This window comes from Python bivittatus, unplaced genomic scaffold, assembly GCF_059951505.1.
Source record: "Python bivittatus isolate LINGU-HERP-01145 unplaced genomic scaffold, Pbiv_v1 ctg000700_np1212, whole genome shotgun sequence".
NCBI classification, from domain to species: domain Eukaryota; kingdom Metazoa; phylum Chordata; class Lepidosauria; order Squamata; family Pythonidae; genus Python; species Python bivittatus.
In genome coordinates, this window is record NW_028277098.1 from 100,260,853 (window position 1) to 100,284,689 (window position 23,837).

A 23,837-nucleotide genomic window follows, 5' to 3' on the forward strand; every position below is an offset into this window, starting at 1 on the left:
TACTAATGTTTTATTTTGCTCCTGGATTAATGTACTGCAGTGTTGTTAGCCCTTGTACTGGTTCTTCCTTGGCTTTATTATGCATTGCTTTTATATTCAGAACAGCCTTCCCACACCTGGCACTCCCCAGATGTGTTTGCTGGTGTGTAGTCTGGATGGGACCAGATTATATTAGTCTCCTTTGCTGTTTTGTAGCTTTATGTTTTAGAATTATTTGTACATTATTCATGGAACTCGGCTTACTGCACAGCTTAAAATCTATTTGCGCACGCACACACACACACACAGGTGGTGGTTCTGCCCATAGTCTTGGTGTCTTCTACCAACCTTGTGAGAAAGATTAAGTAACTTCATAAAAGTTACTGGACCACAATCACTCAGAGACCACAATAGTTCATCTTCCATCCTCTCATACATAAGTTCAGCTTGCAATATTCAAAATGCAAAAAAATTATTTGGGCACTAGATGGCAGCAAAGAGGCGGTTTCCTTTTTCTCTTTACTGCCAACTAGTGGTCACCCAGATTTTATAGTCTGGAGATGAAAATAGAGCATACAGTAATTGCTAACAAATGGTGCTAAACATCTGTGTAGCAGACTTCTAATATAGTACAATGGACAAATCTCTTGTTCAAGCTTCATAACATTTAACGGACTAACATCTGTTAAATCAAGAGTTTGTCTGTTAAATAGAGGTTTTGTCTATTTTGAGGTTTAGTGCAAAGGACACCATTTGTATCAATCATTTCATTGCTCAAGTGATGTAAATTGATACAAATGACTTAAGTTTGGATTTAATGGACTCCCTGCCCCCAAACGCTCAATTAAATTGAGTTTCCATTGTCCCAATATATCTGGCATTGATCTGCATTGGAATCCACTATAAGTCATCTTCCACCCACAATATTTTTCCGAAGGCAAAAACTTCAGCCACGTATGGTGCACCCTTCTGCTATCTTCGAGTAGATGAGGCATTTAAGTTTGTATTTTGAATAACCTTGCAAGTTTGAGCTGAATTTTGAAATGAAATCTAGAATGTGAAGTACTACTATTATTTTATCAGATAAAATATAAAGTGCAGCACAGTGAGAAAAAAAACCCCTTTTAAGGAACAGAAAATATTTTGGGGTTGCTAGTAGCTCTGTGTGGAGGTGAAAGCTAACAATTAACAGTCTGTGGAATATACTGACTAAAACTGTAAATTTATTAGTTTTGGATTTTCTCCAAAGTTAAAATGAAATCCCACTAAAACTTGTCTTGTTTGGTAACAAGTCAAGTGAGATGTTTGAAGGTATCTTGAAAACACTAAAAAATCTTGAAAAATCAGAAATGACTTCGTCTGTTTCCTTTCCATTAGCAAAAATAGAGGCTGTTGTTAAAGCTACCAGAGTCGGACCTCAAAATCCGGGGGAGCACCGGTTTCCTTTCTTAGTCGCCATTTGTGGTCATCTGGATTTTTGCAGCCCAGATGTGGTAGCCCCAGTTGTGTGCAGTGTGGGTTTGCATGAACCCTGTCTCCACAATTTGAGAAACACAGTGCACAACGATGAGGACTGTTTTTTAATTGTTTTTCATTGAGACGCTTACTCCTTTCCAGTAATAAAATATTGCAAGCACGCCTGACTGGATGTCATTGTGTCTCTGCTTGCGCCATGCATTAGCACATTATCAACCACAGTTTACTGAATTAATCCAATTAAGTAGCTTAAACACATACCAAAGCAGCACACACCGAAACACGCCCATAAGGCTCAGAATGGTTATGCATGCATGCATGCGTGCAAAAAAAAACAACCCCAAGAGCAACCAAATCTATGCCAAGCTAAAAGGTGGTGAGCGAGTTTGTGGCTCAGGCTGCTTGGATCCTAAACGAAACCTAGTACTGTGGGAACTCTGCCAACAGGATAATTCGGTGTGCAGAGACACCCTGAACCACAATTTGCCCAGCTTCCTATTAACCCAGCGTGTCGTGTGAACCCAGCCGCTGCACGTGTCTGCCTCCCGGGGGTCCTAAGTGTTACGAACACCCGTGGGAACCTTCCTGGGTCTGGAATCCTATTGCCTCTTGATTTTATTTCCCGAAAGCAGAACCTCGGGTCGAGGGCAGAGCACTAGCGCGTGTGAATCCTCCCCGTCCCTGGAGCGCGACTCCTTCGCGCTGCTTCCCCCTCCTTCGAGGGCAGGAAAGGCCCTGACCGTTGCCAGGACAACGGAAACCTCCGCTTGCCCTTGGCAACAATCTTGTCAGGGCTGCGCTCTCTCTCTCTCTCTCTCTCTCCCTCTCTCTCCCATCATGCTCAGCGCCCCACAGGTCCGGCCGCTTGACAGTTGCGCTCCCACCTCGCGCGCGCTCTCTCCTTTCCCCGGCGGGCGCGAGGGAGGCGGGGAGGGGGGGGGAGAAGCGAGGCTCTATCGGGGCGTGGCTTAGGGAGGCTGGGGTCCCTTCCTACCCAATCAGGGATGAGATCGCCTGCTTTTCTCCGGCCGGCCCCGCCCCCGTCTCCCCCCATTCCTTTGCCGGCTCTACCGGGCTCGAGCATGGCCCCTCCCCCTCTCCGGCCAAGTTGGGTGAGGAGGCGGCAGGAGCGCGCGCGCGCCCCTCCCCCCTGTCCTGGGGTGGGGGGGAGAGAGGCAAAAAAAAAAAGGAGGAGGAGGCGAGAACGCGCTCCGGCTCCCCCTCAGCGCCCTCCGCGGTTCCCCTTCCCCAGCCCCGTGAGGGGAGTAAAGCGAGAGCGAGTGGCCGTCCAGCGGAGCCCGCGCTCCGGCCGCTGCCCCCTCAGGTAAGCTGAGGCCGGCTCGGCCTCCCGCTCGCAACTTGGCAACTTCGCCCGCGGGGGGCGGGGGCGCCCTGTCTGAATGAGGGGAGCTGCTCAGAGAAGTTGCCCCCTCAGTGCCCGCGCGGGGGAGGGGTCCCTTTCTCTCCCCTCTTGCTCCCCCGACGTGGTTCAAGGTGAATCTCCTCTCTTGCCCCCCCTCGCCCCCTCGGCTGCTGCTGCTACGGGGGGGGGAGAGGCCACCTTGCGGTCCGTTCTCGGAATATCCAGGAGGAAAGTGGGGGGGAGGCGAGAGAGAGATGACCCCCCCATGCAAATGGGGCAGAGGGCGCCTCTGATCTCTCTTCGCCCCGGGACGCGATGCCTTATTTGGGGCTGGGGGTGGACGGATGAGGGCCGGCAGGGGCTGACTGGCAGGGGGTTAACCCCCCTCCTGCTTCTCCCCACCCCTCCCCTCCCCCCCACCTCCAAAAGGGGAATTTTCCAGCTGGTAATTTCTGCTGCGTCAACATCCAGCTCAAGGGAGTGGAGAGGAGACAAGGGGGCATTTTCACAGCAGCTCCACTTCGCAAAATAATCATCCCGTCTATGCTGATAGATATATTTAATTAAAAAACAACTTTTAAAAAATAAGCATCTGTGCAAGTTGGACCAAGAGTTAGTCAAGAGAGAGAGAGAGTGCCACCAAACTGCTTGGGCGAAAAAGGGATGAGGTAATAATGCTGGTGAAACATGTATATTTCCCCTCTTGCTTTCTCTTTCTGCCCCTTTAAAGCCATGCCGGTTCTGTTTTGGGTTATTGTCTCTTCCCCTAAAGCCAGGCACAGATCGCCTGGTCTTGCCTCCATTTTAATTGCAAACGGGAAACATTGAAAGTGTTAAACCCCTATATCGTTAAACCCAGCCTCAAAATATAGTTTCTCTTTTTCCCTGAAGCTCTGCAAGTTGCTCAATATGTTTGTAACAAGGGACTGATTTGAAAATACATGCAGGTAAGGACCTTTTAATGGGAGAGCCATCCTTAGAAAATGATTAATAGAGAAAAAAAGAAGTTACATGGTTCTTTTTAAAAAAGAAAAAGGAAGTAGTGGTGTTGGAGAGTTTTCAAAGTTATTGTTGTCTTTTTGTATGTGTAAATAGATATGTTAGTTCCATAGAAGTAATGCAGGTAGCATTTTATAATGCAATCCCAGATGACAAATAAGGCATAAAGAAGATTTCCCATAGTATAACGGGGAAGAAGGATTGACTGGAATAAAATGAGTAATCAAATACTTAAGCAGAGCAATATATTTTAAATTTATGATAAGAAATGTGTACGCAAGAACAGATTCATTCTTAATTGAGTTTTCTTCCTATCTTCAATTTCTTAAATTTGTTTGGCATGGAGTACTGAGAGGATTATCAGCTTTGTTTTAAGATATTATAAAAAGGATATTATTGCAAGTGATGCTCTTGAAAGTACCTGTACTGTACTGAAATGGTTGTATGTATTATAAAGCAGTACTTGAATGGTATCACTATACACACACAAATACACACTGTATATATGTGTGTGCGGGGGGGGGGTGCTTCTATTTTAAGAGGCTTTCTCCAAAGAGAAAAACTTTTGATTAAAAAAAAGCACAAATGTTCAAAAACTTGGAAGAGTTTCTTTTTCCATGTGTGTGAAACTTTGGCTGTTCTGGGTTCCTTTAAATAAATATAGCATATTTCACAAATGAAAGAATAATATTGGACAGCCAATTCTATTTTATTGATTGGCTGATTTGGAATGAATTTACAGCAGTTGAAAAAGCTACTACTTGTCAAGTTCATTCTTGAAATCTTTTTATGCGATACAATGTATATGTGCACATGTCTGGAGTTTACAGTTTCAGTAGAAAAGAATATATGTAGCTCAGGGTTGAACTGTGGAGCACCAAGGACTCCACAGTTTACAGTTTTAATTTATGTAATGAAAAATTATTGCCTAACTATATCACATGACAGATTGCATTCTGTAAAATACTTGTGTCTTGATTTAGAACTTGTACTGTGCTGCATTTAAGATTTCAGACTTAGAACTAATCGTGGCTATCGTTTACTTTGATGAGATACTAATTTTGCAGTTGGTAGATTAGATCACTGATTGAAATTTCATTCTAATAGAATGGGTTTACTTCAGGTTCTGATGTATCATTTATTATATGCAGCTTTTTTAAAATCTGACCCAAATAATGTATCTGGTCTTTTCAAAAGGACAGTATTTGCTAATTAGGTATAAACATTTTAATAACTGATGTGGAATATACAGGTCTAAGAGAAAAAAGGAAATGGGCCATATTGTCCCTATGGCTTGTATTTTAGGGCATCTGTATAGTAGTAATTATGCTCTTTTCCAGGTGATGTATTTAAAAGAGATGCTTGAGTAATTTTATGATACAACCTTGGCACACTTTTTGTGAGGAAGCTAGGATAGTACATTACTAACTAAAAAGAAGCTAGCATTGACACCATAAAGAAATTTCCTTTTCTATCTTATGTGAACCCTTTCAATGAAATACCGCATTTTCTCATAATGTTCTAATTAATGAAAGATTGTGCACGTAATTTTTCTCATTCTAGCTTCTTACGTAAAAGTAATTTTAAGAATTCCCAGCATCTAAAATTCCCATTTTCACCCTTGTTTCTTATGGCATCCTCCTTCAGATCACAGCTTGAGTTTCCTGCACTATTTTGGCTATATTCTTAAATTAATTGGTAAATAAAAGGATAAAAATGCTTAGTTAAAATCTTTGAAAGGCTCCTTTTATCTACTGTATCCCTTTATCTCCTTTTAGTTATCCTTTATGCTCATAATTCCCTGAATTATTACTTTTCTATGTAGAAAACTCTGACAGTTTGCACAACAGGATTAGTAGACTATTTGATGAATTCTCAAATTCCTGTAGTCATATACCAGTTGGTTTAAGGCAAATAGAGTTATTCTCACAAAATCAGTCAGTTGAACTGTTTAAGCATTTTTCAAATAATAAAAATACAAATTAAAAACTTAAAGCTTAACTTTCAAAGTTACATTGCAGTAGTATTAAAAAGCCAACAACATTTTCAAGAATATATATTGCCAAATTAATATTTCACATTTGTTTTAAAAACAGATTATTAGCTTACTGATTTGTAAGAATTCCATGGACATAATTAATTTTGATTTTAATACAATGGTCAAAAGAATCGTCCATTGTGTTTTAGCTTGCAAAACAAGTAATTGTGGGTGTATACATAATTACTTGGAAAACAGGACTCAAAAGATGTAGTCCCCATAATATTCTAAAGTAAATGGTTTGTCTTATGTGAACCTACTCTTTGTATCCATTAACTATGTTCCATGTCTTATGTTGTAGAAAGACAATGGGGTCATACAGTGTATGGTTAAACAACCATAGGACAGTACATGAATCCAACCAGCAAGTGCTTATAGAAGTGTGATTGGGATGCTGGGTTCAGATCATATTTATTAGTGATAGTTGATCAAATGGATTCTATCCAAGTTTGCAGATGACAAAGCCAGAATGGACAGGTATTATCTCAGTTAATGAAAGTAAAATTTAAATAATTGTGTTAGAATGAAAACCTGGAATTAGCATAAAATAAATTAGAAACAATGTGAAATTTAGCATTAGTTAAAGAAAGGGGTGTAGGATATAGAAACTTTTGAAAGCCATATGTTTGAAAAAAATGGGATTGCTTTTTATCACAAATGAAAACTAAACATGAATAGACAATAGTCCACTGGGGGGGGAAAAGCCCAGTGTGTTATATGGCACATTAAAACAACGACTGTACAAAGCATTGGAAGTAATCATTCTACTTTATTCTGCATTTCACATGTCTTATCTGAAATACTGGGTCCAGATCTAGGGTATTGCTGGGTATTTTAATAAGAGGGTAGAAAAATGGGTTTAGAGGAGGGCATTAAGAATAGTCAGCAGTACAGAAAGGAAGTTATACTTTAATGTTATGGAAGGTTAAAGAACTGGGTGCATTTAGTTCAGGCTTCCTTAAGGTGGGTACCCTCCAGATGTATGGACTTCCATTCCCAAAATTCCCCAGCCAGCATGAACATTGGGGAAAATTCTGGGAGGTGTCCACATATAGAATCCCAGGATTGTAAGGACTATCAAGTCCAGTCCCTTGCTCAGTGCAGGTTAGTATTCATTTGGAGGGTTCCCAGTTAGTTAAAGCTTACTTAACCCTCAGAGGAGAAGGCAGAATGGAGAATGGGGATATAATTGCTCTTTTCAAATACCTAACGATTGCTACAAGGAAGTAGACTTGTTCTTTTCTGCCTAGATCTAATGAGTTTAAATTAAGGGAAAGTAAATCTCAATGTGAGACATTAGGAAACATATCTGAATAGTAAAACAGATAAATAGAGAATACAACCATTTATCTAGGATGCCACAGGGCTTTCTTTTACTGAAGTTCTTAAAGAAGAGGCTGAACAACAATCTTTTGGGATGCTCAAATTCTGAATCTCGTATTTAATAAGGACGTTGGACAAAATATCCTACAAGGTATCCTCCAACTTTGTTTCTATGATAGGATATAATAACTAGTCATATATTTACATATATTAATTACAAAGTTGTTCTTCAGGTGTACATCCTTGTAAAACCACACTAGCAGCAACCATGTACTGAATAAGAGGGAGGTATTTGCACCTTTTGGGTACGGGGTATTTTCAGAAATATAAACAAATTTGAAGAAATAGGATTGTAACCTGGGAAACCAGGGAAGAATGGGAATATCTTGGAAGAATCTTATTTTGAACCTTGCAGAATAATATTCTACACTGCAGCTTTGGTAGTGGTCATACATTATACTAAGCCTGTGTTATTTTGTAAATCTATCCATTGTGATTTAGCATTATGGGTGATCCAGGATACTATGGTTTCTTCAACACCAGTGATTTAAAAATTTCTTGTTTATTGTGATGTGTAATTCTAGCCACTATTTCAGATTCCACTTGTATACTGTACAGTCAAATAGAACTTAAAAGTTTACAGTTATTTTCTTTGCTTGTTTGCTTTCTCTCTCTTTCCCCCCATATGCTGACAACATAAATGAGATTATTTTTCCAGCATTGGCCTTGCTTTCTTCTATCTCTTGCATTTTTGATAGGAAAACAAAGAAATCATGCACATGGCTTGCATACTTTTAAGAAAAATAAGTGTTGTAACTTAGTATAGTTTACAGTCTTTCCCTCAAGACTGAGATGGCTTAAGGAGTTCTGGCATATTTCTCATGTAAAGTTTAACAAGTCTTAAGAAGAATCTTACATCTTTATTAGCAGTGCTTAACTTGTGCGATATAATTTTAAGAAATAATACATTTAAATGTACATATATTTAACATTTTAACTAAGATATACTGTAATCCTGTACATTTTGTTGAATCTTTGAATACTTTTTGATTGAATTTTAAGAAAAACTGCTTTCATTTATGTCTAATTGTTCCTAAATTATTTTGGCTGAGATTCTAATTTCAGTAGCAACCATAGCATTATTAGACCAGCATTGATTCACAGCTGTGCTCACTTCCATGTATACAGAGAACTGTCCAGAAGAAATGTTTTGGCTAGTGCATTACATCAAAAACAAGATAGTTTTTATTTGCAGCCGCAGATTAATATTGCTGTAGTGATTGTGGTACCTGCTCATCAGCAAAGTTGTGTTTGGCATGACTTTAAAACTGATGGAGGCTCACTTTGTTTGGGGGGTCAAATAGCTGGTCTTCAGATCAAAAGACATCAAGTAATGTTTGGATTTTCAATGGCAACAATTTAGCCCTAACTGTTACTAGCACATTTTTGAAGAGTAGTATGTTTGGGCTGCCTTATAGGATGAGTATTGGGGGATCTTTCCACAACATGCTAAATTCAGTCCACCACTAATCCTGTCAAATCTCCTTACTGGTAGCTCTGGCAATACACAACTGTACTATCTGAGCCCCACCGGCTTTGGATCTGGTGTAGGCAACCTTGCTCTTCCTTTCAGCTGCTCTGGCTGCTTCTTAAAGATGTATCTTTTCCTGGCACAGGATACCCATGCCAGAACCAAAGTATCTTTGCCCAGTTTGGATCTGAATACTGTACTGCACATATCTACTATTAAATTTCCATTGGCCCACTGACGGTAAAACCTTCATTTATTAGATTAAAATCCTACCTTTTCTCCAGGCCAGTCTATGAAGTGGTATATGGAAGTGGTGGAAACAAGGATAATTTGCAAGGATAAAAAAGTATGGAGAAGAATTGTGAATAATGACAGTATAAATATACAGTATTAGCTATATTTCCTTTTATTATCTCATACCTTTAATTTCTTTGGCATATTTCTTACTACTTGTCTCTGCTTTGCATAATATTCTCTACTCCAAATGCAAATAGCTGATAGGTTTATATGTATATGTGTCTATGAATCAACTATCTAGTCCCAAAAGCCTGATTCAGAAGAAGAAAAGTTTTTTTTCAGACAAGAAGAATGTTAAAAGCAAGAAATCTTTTCTCTCAAGGAGAAAACAAAAAGACAGGCTTGGATCCAAACACTTTCAGAAGGATAAAAAAGATCTGATGGTAAAATCTTGAGAAGTGGTTATTCCTCCTCTTAATATTATAAACTTCAGTCATGCAAAAAAGTGAATGGAAGAAGATTCGAGATAGACAAAAGGACATCCTTTTCAAAGCATGTAGCCAGCTTATGGAATTCATTTCCCTGTGATATAGCAATGGCTACCAAGGTGGACAGCTTTAAAAGGGATTAAACAAAGTAATGGAGGATAAGACAATTAATGATGCTTGTATACTTCTTTCAGATCTGAGATAGCATGCCTCTGACTGCCAGTCTTTGGGGAATAATAGCAGAGAAAGACTGTTGCTTTTGTGGCCTGTTTATGTATTCCCATAGGAACTATAGACACAGGATGCTACACTAGGCAGCTTTTCGGTCTGATCCAGCAGAGTTGCCCTTAATACTGCATTAACAAAATAACGTTCACCTAAATTGAAATATGTGTTTAAAAGTTATTACACCAATATTAAGAGTAATGATGTACTCATCAAGATTATTATATTAATGTTGGTTGGGGGAGAGTTGTATGAAATAATGGTTCTCTTTTTATGAACATGTACAAAATATTTAAGCAAAGGCAAGTCAAATCAATCAGAATCTCTCTAGTTTTAATTGTTATGTGTTAATGAGAGATCTGAACATTTGTTGTCAAAACAATCTCTCATATAACAAATCATTGCATGTTTGCTCTAATAGAAATGTATGAAATGCTTCTGAAAAGTAGTCAGACTTGCATTTCATGGAATTCTAAAAAGCAAGAACTTTTAAAACTCAGCTTGTGTCTTCTCCTGGTTCTCACACAAAAGTTCAAAAGTATAGTCATATAATCCTAGATTGAAAAAAAACAAAAAACAACCTGGCACAAAGCACTTCCAGCATAGGTAAGGGGTCAGATTATCTGGGTAGTCATAGCAAGGGGTGAGTGTACTTTGAACTCACCCCTTGCTATGACTACCCAGATAACCTGATTCTAGGTCAGTCTGTTACAGATATTGTTTCAACATGTGAATGTTCTTAAACTCAGGTCTCCAGCGAAGCACAAGTGGCACTGGTCAAGCCTGATTACAGATGCCAGCCCACTTAGGTATAATGGTCTACGCCCAAGGTGTTACTCAAAGCATCCTGTCACTTTTCTATCTCTCTGCTGTTTGGCTGTCAGTATGGATTTGAAGATCATGTTACTATGTCAAGATCAGTATCCAGGTTTACAAGCCAGAGGTAGAAAAAGCCTGTTCTGCTGAGAGTTGGAAGAGATTAGGTTTGCTGGTTTAGTTAGTTAAACAGTTTATTGTGTTTAGCTAGTGGAAATTAGCCCGGTAATTCTTGTATATTTGATCTAGATTTGAAATTAGTAATAGTGATAATACTATGCATTTCTGTCCAGGATTCCTGCATGCCTACCATGCTCTCCTCCAAGATATTTGGATTATTGTTGCTTGCTTGCTATACATGAGGCTGCCTTTAAAAAGACCATTCAAAAACTACAAGCTGGTTCAGCATGGGGCAGCCTGGTTAGTTATGGACACACTAAGGTTTATCCATATAATACCTCTCCTGGAGGAGCTGCATTGGTTGCTAGTTAGCTTTCACATGCAATTCAAGGTGTTGATTGTGGTCTTTAAGCCATATATGGCTTAGGGGCCTGGTATCTCCAAGATAACCTGTTCCGAGGGGAAAGAAGGAATATTAAGAGGCCCTTTGCTGAGATAATGCTCTCTTCAAGGACCCTTATTTATGCTTTCTTATTCCTTTAGAACACCTTTGGAACACCTTTCCCTTGGATATAAAGACTTTCCCTTCCCTGTTAAGTTTTTGAGGAGCCTTGAAGACCTGGAGGTCATTTGGCATATAGATGGAATACTGAAGTACGCCTGAGTGGGTGCCTTTTCTTTTTTGTTGGACAGAGTATCTTGGGTGTTTGCTGTTCCTTGCTCCTTGTAATATGTACTGTATTGTTTTAATGTATTACTGCAAACACTGTAAGTCTCTCAGAGACTCCTGATTGGAGACTTTTTTCTCCTATGGCTTTATCTTTCTACCATTTCTTAGATTTCCCTCCTCCCTATTTTTTACATTTTTGTGCATGTTAAGGCTACTGCATCTTATGCTGTGCATGTTGTTTGAGTAGCGTAAGCAATAGCACACACATGCTTATTGCTTGAATGTAACAAACAGAGGGACGTTTTTATTTCCAGTATTCCAAGTCATCTTAACAATAGAATGTTAATAATTTTAATTAATACTGCACAAATAATATTGTATTGAAACAATATAATATATCAAAATTTATAACAATATAATACAGTAAATGGGAAAAGACATGGGATAAGGCTTACTTGAAAATTGCTGGTTATCATCAAGGATTGTTCACCTGTGATTCTCATTTTGAACATGTAAACAAACTGAGGTTGAAGTGAATTTATGTATAGCTTTCTCAGGACGTAGTTTGTTGATGTAGTCTAAGGATAATTTCTTCCCAGAGAGGTACTGCTATCTCTCTGGAAATACAGAATCCTTCCACATGTTTAGTTTCTGTACTTGATTTCAGCAGTAGCTTGATGTGATCTTTTCACACTATAAATTTAAATTCTTTTTTCCTTCAAAGTGGTAGTAACTACATCACACTTCTCTTAATTATGTTTGAAAGGTTCATAGGTACAAAATGTTTGGGTGATGATTAAAATGATTTTAATACTGTACCTTATACTCAGCTTTTAAACGAGAGCCAGTTTGGTCTAGTGGTTAAGGCACCAGGCTAGAAACCAGTAGACACCGAGTTCTAGGTTTACCGTAGGCATGAAAACCAGCTGGGTGACTTTGGGCTAGTCATTCTCTCTCAGCCCATGATGTCAGGCTTGGGCAACATGCCAGTTGGTCAATGCCTATTGCAACCAACAGATCAACATTCGGTTGATCCGAAAAAAGCAGATCCTGCTCCTGCAGGAAAATACTAGAAAGAAAAAAAGATATTCAGCTTTTAAACAACAACAATAGTTGTACAGTACATTGATGAGCCAAGCTTGCTTAGTCCAAGTTACTCCTCAGAGCTGAATCAAACCATGGTAAATGTACCTTTGAAATGGTTTTAAGAAATGCTAATAGCTTAAATGTAGAATGTTGATCATTACTGGGATTTTAGCAAATATACTGGTTTTAACCTTCACCTTCCATCAGTGACCCCAGTTTGACATTGATATTCCTGTCTGCATTGAGAGAAAATTGTCCATTGGTGCCAGGATTTCTCTTCAGTGCAATCAAAGCTGAGGATTGTCCTCAAGACTGCAGCAAAGGTTTAAATGGCCCCTCTTTTTGTGTTGCAATGCCAATAAATGCATATGTTTAGATGGTTAACATTTTAAAAAAAAAGATACCTAACATTTATAGATATATTTTAATCTACTTTTTAGTTTGGCTTGGCCCTCAAGTACTAATGAGAACATGTGGCAAAAATAGTCAATTCTATTTCAAAATGAATGTTTAATTAGTGATTCAAAACTAGAAACTTTTAAATGTTTCTGAATTGTCTGTGGTGATCTACATAGTATGATGGTTCATTTAACATGTTAATGTCTCTATTTCTTCCTCACAGAGTGTGCAGACCTGGGAGTGCAAATATTTCTAAATGAATAATCGAAAGGAAGACATGGAGATTGCCTCCCATTATCATCATCTGCTTCAAGAACTCAATGAACAAAGGCAGCATGGTATCCTCTGTGATGTTTGTATTATAGTGGAGGGAAAGATTTTCAAGGCTCATAAAAATATTTTGCTTGGGAGTAGTCGTTACTTCAAGACATTGTATTGTCAGGTGCAGAAGACCTCTGACCAAGCAACAGTCACTCATTTAGATATTGTAACAGCACAGGGGTTTAAAGCAATCATTGACTTCATGTATTCAGCACATCTTGCATTGACCAGCAGGAATGTTATTGAGGTGATGTCAGCTGCTAGCTATCTTCAAATGACTGATATTGTGCAAGCTTGTCACAATTTCATAAAGGCTGCTCTTGACATAAGCATAAAGTCTGATGCATCGGATGATCTTATTGATTATGAATTTGGGGCTTCCTCTAGCAGCAATACAGATGCTCTGATTTCTGCTGTGGTAGCTGCTAGGAGCATATCTCCCTGGTTGGCTCGAAGGACAAGCCCAGCAAACTCCTCTGGTGATTCAGCTATTGCTAGTTGTCATGAAGGAGGAAGTACATATGGAAAAGAAGATCAAGAACCAAAATCAGATAGTCATGATGACATTTCATCCCAGTCTCTTTGGTCTAGTGATTTGGGCTATGGGACTTTGCGTATCAAAGAAGAACAGATCTCTCCACCTCATTATGAAGGAAATGAATTACAGTCTGCCAAAGATAGTGCAATGCAGAATGCTTTCTCAGAACAAGGAGCTGCAGATGGGTGGCAGCCTACAGGGCGTAGAAAGAATAGAAAAAATAAGGATACTGTGCGCCATATTACACAACAACTTGGAGTTGACAGTAGGACAACCTCACCAGTGCCACCCTTTCTAACTGCCCCTGGATGGCCATACAGTAATCAAGAAGCAAGTAAGAATGTTTCATTCAATTTCTATGCAATTATATAATACGCATGAATACAGTGGGGCAAAAAAGTATTTAGTCAGCCACCAATTGTGCAAGTTCTCCCACTTAAAAAGATGAGAGAGGCCTGTAATTTTCATCATAGGTATACCTCAACTATGAGAGACAAAATGAGAAAAAAAATCCAGAAAATCACATTGTCTGATTTTTAAAGAATTTATTTGCAAATCATGGTGGAAAATAAGTATTTGGTCAATATCAAAAGTTCATCTCAATACTTTGTTATATATCCTTTGTTAGCAATGACAGAGGTCAAACGTTTTCTGTAAGTCTTCACAAGGTTTTTACACACTTTTGCTGGTATTTTGGCCCATTCCTCCATGCAGATCTCCTCTAGAGCAGTGATGTTTTGGGGCTGTCGCTGGGCAACACAGACTTTCAACTCCCTCCAAAGGTTTTCCATGGGGTTGAGATCTGGAGACTGGCTAGGCCACTCCAGGACCTTGAAATGCTTCTTACGAAGCCACTCCTTCGTTGCCCGGGCGGTGTGTTTGGGATCATTGTCATGCTGAAAGACCCAGCCACGTTTCATCTTCAATGCCCTTGCTGATGGAAGGAGGTGTTCACTCAAAATCTCACGATACATGGCCCCATTCATTCTTTCCTTTACACGGATCAGTCGTCCTGGTCCCTTTGCAGAAAAACAGCCCCAAAGCATGATGTTTCCACCCCCATGCTTCACAGTAGGTATGGTGTTCTTTGAGTGCAACTCAGCATTCTCTCTCCTCCAAACACGACAAGTTGAGTTTAGACCAAAACGTCCTACTTTGGTTTCATCTGACCATATGACATTCTCCCAATCCTCTTCTGGATCATCCAAATGCTTTCTAGCAAACTTCAGATGGGCCCAGACATGTACTGGCTTAAGCAGGGGGACACGTCTAGCACTGCAGGATTTGAGTCCCTGGCAGCGTAGTGTGTTACTGATGGTAGCCTTTGTTACTTTGGTCCCAGCTCTCTGCAGGTCATTCACTAGGTCCCCCCGTGTGGTTCTGGGATTTTTGCTCACCGTTCTTGTGATCATTTTGACCCCACAGGGTGAGATCTTGCGTGGAGCCCCAGATCAAGGGAGATTATCAGTGGTCTTGTATGTCTTCCATTTTCTAATTATTGCTCCCACAGTTGATTTCTTCACACCAAGCTGCTTGCCTATTGCAGATTCAGTCTTCCCAGCCTGGTGCAGGTCTACAATTTTGTTTCTGGTGTCCTTCAACAGCTCCTTGATCGTCACCATAGTGGAGTTTGGAGTGTGACTGTTTGAGGTTGTGGACAGGTGTCTTTTATACTGATAACAAGGTCAAACAGGTGCCATTACTACAGGTAACGAGTGGAGGACAGAGGAGCCTCTTAAAGAAGTAGTTACAGGTCTGTGAGAGCCAGACATTTTGCTTGTTTGTAGGTGACCAAATACTTATTTTCCACCATGATTTGCAAACAAATTCTTTAAAAATCAGACAATGTGATTTTCTGGATTTTTTTTCTCATTTTGTCTCTCATAGTTGAGGTATACCTATGATGAAAATTACAGGCCTCTCTCATCTTTTTAAGTGGGAGACCTTGCACAATTGGTGGCTGACTAAATACTTTTTTGCCCCACTGTAACTGTTTAGAATATATTAGTTAAAAAAATCTACAGTTTTTTTTAAAAAATAGTTTTTATTAAAAGATTTTACATATATAATAAATACATTCAAAGAAAAAGATATACTAAATGTAAAATAGAAAAAGGAAAAAAAAGAGAAAAGAAAAAGAAAAGAAAAGAACAGAAAATATGAAAAGAAATATAATGAAATGGCTTCCGATCTTCCTCTCAGCAGTTATACACACAAATTCTAATCAAACCTCTCTCTTTAAGAGTGCCTTAATTATTCCCTTCGTTCTATGACCTATTCTTTCTAATAAGTCACAACATCATTTTCTTTTTTATGCAAGAAGATCATAAGGGGGTTCCAGTCATTGGTGAATGTCAATAATGACCATAATTACCTTTTTCTAATCTAAAAGTCAGTTTGGCCATTTTAGCAAGTTCTGTCCATTTCACCAACCATTTCTCCATGGTGGGTAGTGCTGAATCTTTCCATCTTTGTGCATATAATAATCTTGCCGCAGTAATCATATATTGAAATAACCTTCCATGATTCTTTTCTAACCGTGTATCCACCAGTCCTAAAAGGAAGAGTTCTGGCTTCAGTTGAATATTAATCTGTAAAATCCTCTGTATCAATGTGTGTATTTGAATCCAAATTTTTAAAGCTTTTTTACATGTCCACGAAGCATGATAGAATGTCCCTTCACATTGTTCACATTTCCAACATACATTTGGAATGCCTTTATACATTTTAAATAATTTCTGGGGTGTCATGTACCAACGATATATCATTTTATAAAAATTATAAAAATTTTAAATTTTATGTTATGTTCTTAAATTTCAACTCTTTTGATTACATATTTCCCATTGATCCATCTGTACATTCTAACCAAAATTCTTAGCCCACTTTATCATATGTTCTTTAATCTGTTCTTCCATTTCAAATTTCAACAAAAGTTTATACTTTTTAGCAATTACATGTTCATCATTGGTACACAATTGCACTTCAAATTCTGTCTTTTTTGCTCCATACCATAAGTCTTTTTATCCATTTTAAATCTTTCTGATAATTGTAAATGGGAAAACTATTGACAACTATATCTTTCTGCCATTACTTGCTTTCTTGATTTAATTTTATATTCCCCTTAATGATTCTCTAATAATTCTTGGTATGTTAACCATTTGTCTTTGCCTGTTGTTTCTCTTTTGTAAAATGCTTCTTTTTCTGTGATGCATAGAGGTGTTTTGGGCACAGCCTGAGTTTATATCTATTCCATATTTTCAATATGTCATGTCTAATAAAGTGGTTTTTAAAATCCACATTAACTAAATATCCATGCCATCCAAACCTCAGGTGGTACCCTTTTAACTCTAAAAGTTTTTTGTTTCTCAGCATTCTTTCATCCAAACCAAACAACAAGCTGTAAAATACAGTTTCAAATCTGGTAAACCAAATCCTCGTCTTTCCTTTGCATCTTGTAGCACTTTATATTTAACTCATGGTTTTTCTCCCTTGTTATACAAATTTAAATATGTATATATCTGCCATTGCTTGAATGGTACATCAGTTGTCAAAACAGATATTGTCTGAAACAAAAACATCATTCTAGGCAAAACATTCATTTTTGTCACAAAAATTCTCCCCAACAGTGACAATTTTAAGTTCTTCCATCTTAACATGCCCTTCTTAATATCATTCCATGTCTTAACATAAATATGAATTGTACATTATTTCAAAATAATTCAAAATAATATAACAAAATCATAGTAATACCCAAGTGTTTTACTTTTTTTAAATCTTAAAACCAGTTTTCTCCATCAGTTCTATTTGATCTTCTCTTTCCATATTTCAACATCTTCATCTTCTGATTATTAATCTTAAAACCTGCTAGCATACCAAGTCCTTTAATTTTCCCATTAATGTTTCTACTCCCTTTAATGGATCCTCCAAAACTACCACCAGGTCATCAGCAAATGCCCTTAAGTTTCTTTTTTAATCTTTACTCCCATGATTCTCTCATCTTGTCTTATGTCTCTATTCAGTACCTCAAGAACTAAAATGAACAAGAGTGGAGACAGCAGGCATCCTTGTCTTGTCCCTTTTTGAATCTCACAAGGTTTGTTAATTCTCCATTAACAATTATTTGTGCTTTCTGTGAGGTATAAATCGATCTTACCCATTTAATAAAAATATCTCCAAAGTTCATATCTTCCAGAACTCTAACCAAGAAGATCCAAAATATCAAAGGCCTCCTCTGCATCTAAGAAGATCAATGTAGCTTGCTTTTCATTGTGCTGCTTCAAATACTTCAGAATATTCAACACATTTCTAATATCTCGTAATTGTCTTTTAGGTTAAAACCTACATTGATCTTCATGAATAAAGTCCTGTAAAATTATTTTCAACCTTTCAGCCAAAATCATTGTAAACAACTTATAGTCATTATTCAGTAAAGTTATTGGTCAATAATTTCTTGTTAAAGTCAGGTCCTGGGCCTCTTTAGGTATTAATGCTATATTGGCCTCTTTTCAGCTGTCAGGAATCTTTCCATTCTGTAAAATAATATTCATCATTTGTTGTAAAGTTTGCAAAAGTTCATCCTCACAACATATATAATTAGAGGCTGGCAGACCATCTGGACCAGGTGCCTTTCCTATTTTAGTCTTTTTAAAACTTCACAAACTTTCCTTATGGTTATAGATCCATTCAAAATTTGTCTCTGATTCTCTGTAATATTTGATAAATTATGCAAATATTCATCCACTTTTTCCAAGGAAATTTCTTGACCTTTATATAAAATAGAGTAATACTGGTGAAACACTTTTGCATATTTGCATTATCTATTATTATACAATTTCCTCCTTGTAACTTTAGTATCACCTTCCTTTCTTTTTCTTTTCGCAATTTATATGCCAACCATTTCCCCAGTTTATTTGCAGATTCAAAATTTCTTTGTTTTGCATAATTCATCTTTATTGCCATCTCTCTTACTGTTAACATAGATAATTGCCTCTGTAGAAGCTTAATTTGGTGGATAATAGTCGTCTTCTCCGGAAATTTTTTAAACTCTTCTTCCTTTTTTTTAATCTCATCCAAAATCACTTGTATTTTCTCTTGCGCTTCACTGTTACATTGTAAGAAATATCCTCTTATAAAAGCTTTGCTTGCATCCCAAACCATTCTTACTTCTGTGCCTTTATTAAGATTATTCTAAAAAAATTATTCTTTTTGCAACCTTCCACTACTGTTTCCTTTTGCAACAACATTTCATTCAATCTCCATCTGAAAGAGCCATTTCTCCTTTTAAAAGTTAATGTCACTGGGTTGTATTCTGAGAAAGTCTTTGGTAGCATCTCTATTTTATGAACATTTGTAGCCAAAGTCTTAGAGATCCAAATCATATCTATTCTTGAAAAAGATCTATGTCTAATATGCGTTTCTTGTAAGCAAATCACATCATTTTAACTTTTTCAAATAATGATTTTTTTTCTCTTTTGAGGAGCATTTGCTCCATTTATACTCCATGTTAAACATTTATAATCCATGTTATGCCAAAATTTTAGAAAAATCAATACCTCTAGCCCCCAGTGTGGTAGCATCTTCAGTGTCCTGTTATGGCATTTGTTTAGTCACATCTCTCATTGTAATTTCCATTTCCTCCAATTCTTTGAATTTTCCCAGAAAGTCTCTTGCTTTCTGCATAGAGTTCAATCTGAATCTCTGCTGTTTAAAAGTAAAAACCACCCCTTCCAACTTATCCCATCTAAATAGAATCTTTTTCTGTTTGAGTTTGTCAGAAAAGAATACTCTTTTCTCTTGCACAGTATTCTAATTGGAATTTCCCTAAGTACAATTACATCTGTATTATCAATCCTCAATCTAGTATTAAAATGCTGCTGCAGAATTTGATCTCTAGTCTTCTTGCTGACAAAGTGCACAAGGACATTCCTTGGAACATCTTTTAGTTTTGCGAATCATGTATTAATCCTATAAACTTTATTAGTCTCTGCCTCTGTGTCATCTTCATCTCAGTCCAAAAAGTTAGTCAGGGACTTAACAATCTTTTCTCTGATATCTTCCCCATGGCCTTCTGGAATTGCTCTAAATCTTAAACAAAATTCTTTTTCTCTCAGTTCCAGTAATGCCAGATTATCCAAATATTTTTCCATCTCTCTGTTTATAACTTCTGTCTTACTTTCCAAAACTTCCACTTTGTCATTAGTTTATTTTCCATCTCCAGCTGATTGTCCTACAGATTCTTCAATCTTCTTAACTTCTTTCATATCTTTGTAAGCTTCAACTGGTGCAAAATTCAGCTGCATGGGTAACAAATGGTGCCGGATATGTGGCACATGTAACACCATTACTACTGGAGCTGCACTGGTTGCCAGTGTGTTTCTGGGTGCAATTCAGGGTGCTGGTTGTCACCTTTAAAACCATGCATGATTTGGGACTGGGTTACCTAAGGGACCGTCTTCTCCCAAGAGTTTCTACCTGTCCAATTCGGTCTAGTAGATGGGGGATGCCGTAGATCCCGTCAGCCAAAGAATATCAGCTGACAGGGACTAGAAGGTGTGCCTCCTCAGCAGCAGCCCCTGCCCTTTGGAATATCCTTCCTTTGAAGCTCAGAATGGCCCCTCCCTAAATTCTGGTCCTATGTACAGACTGGTTTAAAATATCTGGAATGCTGCTAATCCACAAGGAATTACTGAGTTAGGCCTTTACCAGAAATATCCCGTATGATTTTTATGTAAGTAAAAGGTAATCATATCACTCTGAATAAAAGAATTTGACATTTGTTTCTTAAGTAGACATACAGGAGATACATGGCCATAATAAACCACATGAAGGTGGTAGGGAGGGAAGGAGGGAGATAAGTAGGTAGGTAGGTATTGCCTTACAACATTTGCTTTCATCTGGAGCATTCCAGGTGTATTCTGACTACAGTTTCCTGAATTTTAAGACTTTGGCTATGCTGGCTGGGAATTCACAGAATTGTAGGCTCAGCACATCAGGAGGGCATTAGGTTGTAGAAAGATGTCCTAAGGGACATGTGTTGCTTTGAATGTATCTTCCTTTGGATTGTATACTTTTTGTGGTAAACTCTTGTGGTAAATTTTGTGTTTCCTTAGCTAGCACCCACCATCAAATCATACATTCTCAGCCATGGACAGCTGTATGCCTTGCAGGTCTGGGGCAACATGCAAGCCAGGAAAGATTATAGGTACAATAGCAAGGCTTTCTTCCAGCCAATGAAAATACAGTAATTTACTTAAGGAGCTTATATATATTATCATGCTTCAGGCAAGACTCTGATGATTGCAAGATGCAAATATGTAGGAGTGTGTGGATGGATAAGATGTTCTGGCTCATATAAATATATCCTTTCGATTTATATGCTGTTTAGCCCTTAAAACCAATAACTATGCAAATAACTGCCATTATTAATGAAAATTTAAGAAAAAATAGAGAAACAACAACAACAAAAAGAGCCCAAATACAGAAATTCTTGAAAAGAGCATAATTCAGTTCTGAAGTATCAGGGAGGGGGTATCCTTTCCAGACCAAAGATCCCTTCCTGCGATCTGGATGATATGGGGATGGACATGGGCACACCTTGGCCCATATGATTGTATGTATTGTTTCAGTATTGGGAAAAAGGAAAGACTTATATCCAATCAGTTGTTTATTTTATTTATTTGTGCAGTTCATCTACTCCCTCATCCTCAAAGACTCTAGGCAGTTTATAGACATTACAGTTATTTGGAAGTAACCCCATTTCTTTCTCTTCTCTAAGGCAGGGGGAAGGGGTGTGGTTTGGATACAGTCTTGACAGGCTAAATGGGAAATCCTCCATTTTATGTTAGGCCTGCCAGCCAAAGTTTTTCAATTCTTGCTCTAAAATAGCAGCAATATTAAGATACTTTGAACATAGAAAACCACATATATAATCTGAGGAGCACCTCTGAAAATACTGTACTGTTACTGCTTCACATTATTTTAATACCTGTTTCTGCAACTTTGATATGTTTGAGAAATGTGTAGGTTAAATATTATATTCATATAACACCAAAAATAGGCATGAAATGTATGTGTTAACAATATCAGGATTTTTTTTGGCATTTAAGACTGCTTACTATAAGTCATTCTTCCTATTTGAAGTCTGAACAGATGAATGCAATCTTTTTGGTAGGTGTCCAAAGGTGCATGTTGGCAGTAATGGACAACTTGGGTTTTAAATGATGAATGAGCTAGCACTTCAGACATAATGAAAACAATATCTTGGGCATTCACCATCTTGTAGTAAATCTGTAAGTGTATGATTTCATTATAACAGCCCCATTTGCTCCAAATTTATTATCTAATTATGATGGAAATGTCAGTCTTTCATTACAGACCATTTCCTAGAGGATGCTCCTTCAGATTGGTTTGGATAGGGTCTATGAATACTATCAGGGGAGAAGTTCTAGATTTATGGCTGGCCAAGGGAAAAAATCTTACAAAACGGTATTGTTTTAACGGAAGGGAATTAATCTTTTCCTGCCATCATAATAAAGAAAAATGTCATGTCTGTCTTTTTCTACACAACTTCACTTTTTATTAAAAAGATGACTGCTCTTCTAATCTGATTATTAGAAGACTCAAATACTATAGTGTTTTAGTGTTGCTTCATTTAGCCTGAGATGTGGGTAAAGGTAATTGCACTGTCTTTCAAACAAAAAAAGCCTGATCTGCAATACTCTAGTTTTATTGGTATCCAACTTAGACTGGTGTACTATGCACGATGTGTGGTCGATGTTAAAAAAGTATTTGGAAAAGCAGTAGTACAGCATCTGACTGCAGAAGTATTAGCCAGAGTATATAACCCATGGAGCATATAATTCAGTTTTTATGTTATCTTTATAGCTCCCTGTAGAGTCCTTGATGTTCTCTGAGTTTGGTTGTTTGCTTGCAGACGTTTTATTACCCAACTAGGTAACATCATCAGTGCTGGTCATTGATGACAGAAGCACCTGTTGAGATACTTCTAGATGATTATCTCCTTGACCTATCAATGAAAACACTTCACATATTTATTTTATTTTCATCTCTTTAATAAGTTTTCTATGATTAGGGGAAAAAAACCAGAAGAGGTAGTAGGAAGTAGCAGTGTGACAAAAAGAAGAAACTTTGATCCTTCCTCCCCTGCTATTTTGCCAAGTTCTGTGAATGAGGTAGGGCAGAGCTACTGCAGAATAAAATCTAACCTAGTCCCAAGCGCTGTTTGGATTTCACAGTCCTGTTCAGTTGAGATCAAGGTATTGTAAGGATCATCTCTCAAAGAAATATATATTCACCAATTTCATAATCTTGGAGGCCCTTCTTTACTCCATAGTTGTCTGCAGTGGAAAGCAATTGAAGCAGGACCTTGATGAGGAAATTCCTGTCTGAGAATGACTCTTTTAGATTTCCATCTCCTGTGAAGAAAATTTAGAGAACAAGAAATCCCTGCTACATTAGAGGGCAAAACTGATTCTTTTCTGCCTAGCCAGATTTCATTTCTGTTTTACTGTTGCTAGTGCAAGAGTCCCCTTCATGGATCACTGCCTTGTCGTGGCGAAGGGGCTTGCGTAACTCAGTGAAGCCATGAGCTATACCGTGCAGGGCCACCCAAGACGGACAGGTCATGACAGAGAGTTCTGACAAAATGTGGTCCACTGGAGAAGGAAATGGCAACCCACTCCAGTATCCTTGCCAAGAAAACCCCATGGACAATGTTAAAAGGCTAAAAGATATGACGCCGGAAGATGAGCCCCTCAGGTCGGAAGGTGTCCAATATGCTACTGGGGAAGAGCGGAGGACATTTCCAAGTAGCTCCAGAAAGAGTGAAGCGGCTGGGCCAAAGCCGAAAGGACGTTCAGCTGTGGATGTATCTGGAAGCGAAAAGAAGGTCCGATGCTGTAAAGAACAATATTGTATAGGTACCTGGAATGTAAGATCTATGAACCAAGGCAAGCTGGATGTGGTCAAACATGAGATGACAAGATTGAACGTCGACATCTTGGGAATCAGCGAACTGAAATGGACGGGAATGGGTGAATTTAATTCGGGTGACCATTATATCTACTACTGTGGGCAAGAAACCCTTAGAAGAAATGGAGTTGCACTCATAGTGAATAAGAGAGTGGGAAAGGCAGTAATGGGGTACAACCTCAAAAACGACAGAATGATCTCAGTGCGTATCCAAGGCAAACCATTCAATATCACAGTC

The 23,837-nt window shown here is 38.2% G+C and overlaps 1 protein-coding gene across 4 annotated transcripts in view; it reads left to right on the forward strand.

The window, feature by feature from the left end:
• The first annotated feature begins 2,551 nt into the window (after positions 1-2,551).
• ZBTB46 (zinc finger and BTB domain containing 46) overlaps positions 2,552-23,837 on the forward strand; it is an 86,800-nt gene continuing 65,514 nt past the window's right edge. For all 4 annotated transcript variants that reach the window (XR_015798517.1, XR_015798518.1, XM_088154135.1 and 1 more), the window contains exons 1-2: positions 2,552-2,779; positions 12,974-13,943. Coding sequence is in view for 2 of the 4 variants with exons in the window: in XM_088154135.1 (XP_088010261.1) it covers positions 13,007-13,943 (937 nt within the window). In the remaining 2 variants the exon portion in view is untranslated. The remainder of the gene's footprint in view (positions 2,780-12,973; positions 13,944-23,837) is intronic.